General features: G+C 46.0%; 1 protein-coding gene across 1 annotated transcript in view; it reads left to right on the top strand.

Annotated features, from left to right (window-relative positions):
* The first annotated feature begins 2,117 nt into the window (after positions 1-2,117).
* Positions 2,118-6,000, top strand: part of HS6ST3 (heparan sulfate 6-O-sulfotransferase 3) — a 290,420-nt gene continuing 286,537 nt past the window's right edge. Inside the window, exon 1 of the mRNA XM_027645201.1 lies at positions 2,118-2,898. Within this exon, the coding sequence (XP_027501002.1) occupies positions 2,366-2,898 (533 nt within the window). The 5' untranslated portion in view covers positions 2,118-2,365. The remainder of the gene's footprint in view (positions 2,899-6,000) is intronic.

Genomic DNA, 6,000 nt, shown 5'->3' with positions numbered 1-6,000 from the left:
AAAAAGAATTTAAAATTTGACTGAAATTCATTATTTCTGTGTTTTGCAACCTTAGCTTTGAGCTCCTTTTCATGGAGATGAAGGTACAGTGTCATCAATCTGAGAAAATCTTAAATTATAATAGCATTTCCGTATTTACTAAAAGCATGATGAGACATAATTCAACCTCAGTCTTTTAGCAGTGTTTTATTTCAAATATGAATTTACCCATATTGCTTGTTAGGTAATGAATAGGCTGAAGTGAGAACAAAATGCTACTGTATCTTACATGTATAAGTATTTAAATTCCTCTGGGACAGGCTTCCTGTCACCTAGTAAAAGGGAGAGGTTAAGAGGTAACCTCACCAAGTCCACACTTGGGAGACTCAGGGAGTCTGAAAACAAGTGAGCTTGGTGGTGGTCAAAGCAAAGAGAGTCTGGTCTCTCTAAAGAAAAGATAGGTGCTCTGCTGCTCATGCTGGCAAAGAACACAGTAATTTTCCACGGCAAAATTGCTGGTTTATACTTTGGTAAGAGTCAGTGGGTGCACGCCTCTTGTTATTAGAGGAAGAAGACTGAAGAGGTTGGTTTGACACCAGACTTTGCATTCTTCTTCCAAAGGATGAAGGGATCGGGCTGCCAGTACTGTGGTGTGTGGGTGTACAAGGATGAATTTCACCAGGTAATACATGGCGTTCTCTGTACAAAATTTCACAGAAGATAGAAGTGCATCATCTCTTTTCATGTTTTGGCAAGACCCAAAAATATGCCACTCTCAGACTTTTACTGGTGTAACACTGTAACACTGCTGTGTGGCAGTGGAAGTATGCATGTGCGTGTGGTATATTTGTCTGTTTGAAGGCTGGGTGGTGTAGGCTGTTATTCTTGGGGACACCTTGCAACACTAAAGTTTTAGACAATTTTATGGTAATTTCTGTTACTTCTGGCAAGCTTTAATGAGAGCCAATACTCCATTCCAAGAGTACAAGTATTTTTGCTTTTCATATAAAAATCTTTAGCTTAAAATACATTTGTCTATTTTTATAAGTTCTGAAGTTAAATGGTCCCAGGGGAAGGTGCTGCTCTTCTGTTATTAGCCTTCCAGAGGTGAAGTTGTCCTCAGAGTGAAGCAAGAAAGTTGCTTTAGCACTGACAGATATCTAATTAATCCCTCAGTAAATAAGGCATTCTGTAATTAAATAACCGAGATGTGCAATCAGTTCTAACACAAAATGCTTTGCATATTAATATATTATAATCGAGGAGCCGTACGAGGCTTGGTTTTGTTTATGAAGTGGTTGTAATAGACTTTTAAAATTATGGAGAACTCATTGCAGGCAAAACAGTGAGGTTTTTTTTTTGGCAAAACTCAGCTAAAGATTTGAATAGACATTCAAAAAATTAGTTTTCAATAGGGAAAGCAGCACGGTTTCAAGCAGTGGATTGCTGTAAATATGCGAGAGGGATTGAAAAACGGACTTGTGAAATGTTAACAGAGCAGCTGCTGGGGAGCTAATATTAGTGCCTCGGGGAGATAAAAGTTTTCTCCAAAGTCAGTTCAGCACTTGCGACTTCGTGCTCCGAAGGCCGCAAGAACCAGAAGCAAGGCGGATCAGTTATAATCTGCAATTAATTAGTTAGCCTGCGGGGCGGTCTGACCTGCTTGTGTGAGCCACTCGGGGTTATAAACGCAGGCCTGAAACCGCGAACCGTACAAGACACCCTCTCGCTGAGGGAAAACAACGGGACGCGAAGGAATTTAACAGAGCCTCGCTCACCTGGAGGCGCCGCCGGTCCATCCCATTGGCTGCCTTTCGCTCCGCCCCCGCCGCCTAATTGGCTGCCCCGCCTCACCCCGCCCACTCACGCGCGGCCGGTCCCGTCCGGCACCTGGAAGGGCGCGAGGAGTGACTCCCACCCGCCTCCGCCGCACGCGCCGCCCGCGCTCATTGGCGGCAGGGCCGGCGTGCTGCGCCCGCCCATTGGCCGTCGGGGCGGCCGGCTGTGCCCCGATTGGCCGGCGGGCGGGGGCGGGGCGCGCCCCGCCGGGAGCCGAGCGGTGTGTTTGGGCTGCAGAGTTGCCGGCGGAGCGGGATTGGTGTCGGGAGCTGCTGCTCCCGCCGCTGCAGTCGGCAGCGCGTCCCGGGAAACGGCGCTCGGCGCCTTCGCCCTCCCCACCCCGCGGGGAGCGGGCGCGTGATGGCTGCCTCGGGCGGGATGCGGCGCGCCGCGCTGGGCTGAGTGGGGCGAGCCGCGGCCGCCCGGCAGGACCATGCCGTCCGGGAGGGAGCCGGGCGCCCCTCGGCTGCGGGATCCGAGCGGGGCGGCCGCCCCGGCAGCGCTCGGCAGCGCCTGAGCCCACGTCGCGCCGTCCCCGCGACCCGCCATGGACGAGCGCTCCAACAGGTGGCTGCTGCCGCCGCTGCTGGCGCTGCTCTTCCTGCTCATCGTCTACCAGTACGTGTCGCCCGCCTGCCCCGGCGCCGCCTGCCCCCGCCGCCCGGCGGCCTCGGCCGCCCGCCGCGGGGGGGGCCCGGCGGAGCGGGAGGAGGAGGAGGAGGCGGCGGCGCTGCCACGGCTGGCGGCCAAGTTCCCGTTCGCACGGGGAGAGCTGTGCCGGCGAGTGCGGTTCGACATGCGGGGCCGCGACGTGATCGTCTTCCTCCACATCCAGAAGACGGGCGGCACCACCTTCGGGCGGCACCTGGTGCGCAACATCCACCTGGAACAGCCCTGCTACTGCCGGGCCGGGCAGAAGAAGTGCGCCTGCCACCGCCCGGGCGGCGACAAGGACACCTGGCTCTTCTCCCGCTTCTCCACCGGCTGGAGCTGCGGGCTGCACGCCGACTGGACCGAGCTCACCAGCTGCGTGCCCGCCGCCATGGAGCGCCGCGGATGCGCCGGTAACCGCACCCTCAGGTCAGTGTCTGATTTCCAGGTGCTCGAAGTCGCATCCCGCCTTTCCCAGTGCCCTGGGAAGGTGCCCTGTCAGCGGGTCCCGCTCCCCGGCTGTTGGGCGAGAATTGTCCGCCGCCTTCGTCATTCAGAAGCAAACGGTGGGGGAGACTTGTGTTTTGGCGGAGGTTCTAGTTTGGGGTTTGGGTTGTTGCCCTCTCTGTGTGTTACCTGTCGTGCTTTCGCTTCGCCTCAGATTTGTGCGGACTCCACGTAGCGCCCGTGCATCTGCCTGTTGTACAGATCAGCGAAAGAAAAACTCCTGTCGTTTTCCTGCAAGTTTCTCCTATCTATTTGTCTTTTAGAAAGTTGTTTTAAACAAAACGCTACACTCTTCTGCACTGAGTGTCTCTGCAGAATCTGATAGATCTTTGCAGCTGCTGAATCATGTAACTAGGGTAGTTCGAAAGTACCCAGAAGCCCTTAAATTCTTCTTTCCCTCGTGTTTCTTGTTGGTAGATGGGCTGGTTATCTGTTTCCCGCGGTGTACTGACTGCTCGCAGTACGGGCAAGCTCGAAGTAAGGAGACCGTGCGTGCCAGGCTCTGTGCAGGGAACGCAGTCCTAGCAAAAATCTCCCTGTTAGTTCCCTTCGATGATCTAAAGGCACTGAAAAACGGAATTTTGTGTGCATGCTACCTCTCTCCATATTATATTGTTTTTACTGAGTCTTGTGAAAGGTCTTGTCTGTTTTAAACGTGGAAAAACTTCAGATGGGTGATTCGTCTAGATAAGAGATAGCTCTAGGTGATTCAGTAAGTTTTGGTCTTTGTTCTGATTTATTTGCCATTCAATCAGCTTTTTCAGGCTAGTATTAGATCCTGTCTTTATTTGTATGATAGATTTTGAATATGTGTATTAAGGAGTTATGAGCTGAATTTGCTCTTAAACCTTTGCACTTTAATAATTGTAACTTCAACACTTATAAAATATTTAGGAAAATATAGGAAAAATACCTTTTTAAAAAGTAAGAAGGTACCTTATGTTCTTTCATTTTAGTATCCATCTTGATTTTACAAGTCCACAAACTTTAAATCTTCAGTAGAACAGCTCACATTGTGTTTTGTATCTCGTAATTTAAATACATGTACAGTCCATGAAATACATGGACACATTTTCACAGGGCTTATTCATTGAGACAGTAGAGTTGATTATTGTTGTTGAAAAATTTGAAGATTATTTGATGTGACTATCAAAGGCCCTACCACACTGCAAAGCTAGTCACATTTGGAAAGACTTCAGTCAGGATAATTTGAATTTATTGTGGATGATTGTGGACTTGGACTGTAGTTGCATAATACTGTTAAGGTAATTCATACAATTTTATGGGAGAAAAATTTAGCTGAAGATGAAGTGTATGTGTTTCTGTGCTAATGGAAGAGAAATACTGTGAATGCCTTTAAGGACAAAATAACTTGTTGGTAGCTGTACGGCTTTAAGGAATATTCAGGAAACTTGTAATGTCAACCAGGGAGGGGAGGAGGAAGAATAATGCTTGTAAAAATGTTTGAAAACACATAATCTGTCACTAAAGTCCACTTTTTCTTTCTCGTGACAAATATTAGTAGGTAAACAATTGAGTGCTGAATTCAATTGCAAAGATTACACACGGGCACTAAAATCAGAGTAGTGGTTTCAGTACTATTAAATAAAAACATGACTGTATTAAGTAAATTTAAAAGCTAGAGTTGAACTACACAGCAGGTCATACTAGTTATTCAGGGGATAGTTAGTAATTATTTTGATTTAAGAAAGACATGTAGTGATGCTTTGCCACTATAGGTGAATACTATTTTCTTAATTTTTTTTGGTTACTGTTTTTTGTTTAGTTTATTTAGGTAGTGAATGATTTGGTTAGTGTAGCATTGCACTTCTTGATTTCTCTTTACTTATGTGAGGAAAGTGCTCTGAATAATAATTTGTTTCATCGTTCTAATACTTGTTTATTCCTATAATATATCCTGTACTAGGCAAACGCCTTTACAATTTCCCCTTTGTTTCCTCATTATGATCATGCAGCTTGAATTCAGCTTTTCAAGGAGCTGTAAAAGGAATTAAATAGCCCTGAAGTATGGATTGTCTTTGCTGCGAATGTCTTTGCTTCTGGTGAAGTTGGAATCAAGCCCAAACTACTTTGCTGTACTATTAGAGGCATGCATCTAAGTCCTTTTTTAATGTCTGAATTGTGAATTGAGGAGACTGTATGCCTAAAATAGGCAAGAAACTAGCATATGAGTCTAACATAAAGCATACTGATTATTTTTAAGTCATTCTTTAAAGCTTCTGAATGTATTTGAGACATTACACTTCCTTGAATAGCTCAACTTTTCTCCTCTGCCTTCCAACTATGGTGTCAGAAGAGTAGGCTAAATTGGTTAAATACCCGAAAATGGCTTTTATTTGTGGCTAGTGGGACAAATCGCTTTATGAATTTGGTACCAATGAGTTTGATTTTTTTTGTGCCATGTATTTGATACAGTGAAGATGTTAAGTGTATTTTAGAACTTTGTTTGTTTCTCCACATAGCAAGTGTTAGTATATTCTGTTCTTTCAGATCTCTGTATATGTGGTCTGTCTTATATTACATAGAGGGAATAGGAAATTTATAGTGTATGTGTCCTCATTCTGAAAATTTGTTTCTGAGGTGGCTAGTAATATTATAAGTTAGATTAGTTCCTGTCTTTTAACACAGGTTTTCAGAAGATTTCATGAGAAAACTATAATTAGAATTCATGGGGGAAAGGGCTAGCTGGTAGGGAATGGAGGGAGTGGATAATGGTCCTAAAGGTCCTGGAAGACATGTGAAGCACAGCCTCTCCTCACCCTCGGTCTTTGTCTTTCATGGATGGTGTGTTTAAAAGTGTTTTACTTCTTAAATCTCATTAGGCTTTTGAAGAGAATTTGTCTTAGTTTTTACTGTTGCTAATGTTGGAGTTTCGAAGTCTCAGGATCCAAGCAGAAACATGGGGCAGAAACTGCTGCTGTGCCTCAAAAATTTGAACTTCTCTAAGCCCATGTGTCAGCGTCAACTTTTTGTGTGACTTAATGGTATGGTGTGACTTATCCC

The sequence above is a fragment of the Corapipo altera genome, unplaced genomic scaffold (genome assembly GCF_003945725.1).
Source record: "Corapipo altera isolate COAL_440 unplaced genomic scaffold, ASM394572v1 0, whole genome shotgun sequence".
Classification (NCBI taxonomy): domain Eukaryota; kingdom Metazoa; phylum Chordata; class Aves; order Passeriformes; family Pipridae; genus Corapipo; species Corapipo altera.
This window is presented reverse-complemented; position numbering and strand designations above follow the sequence as displayed.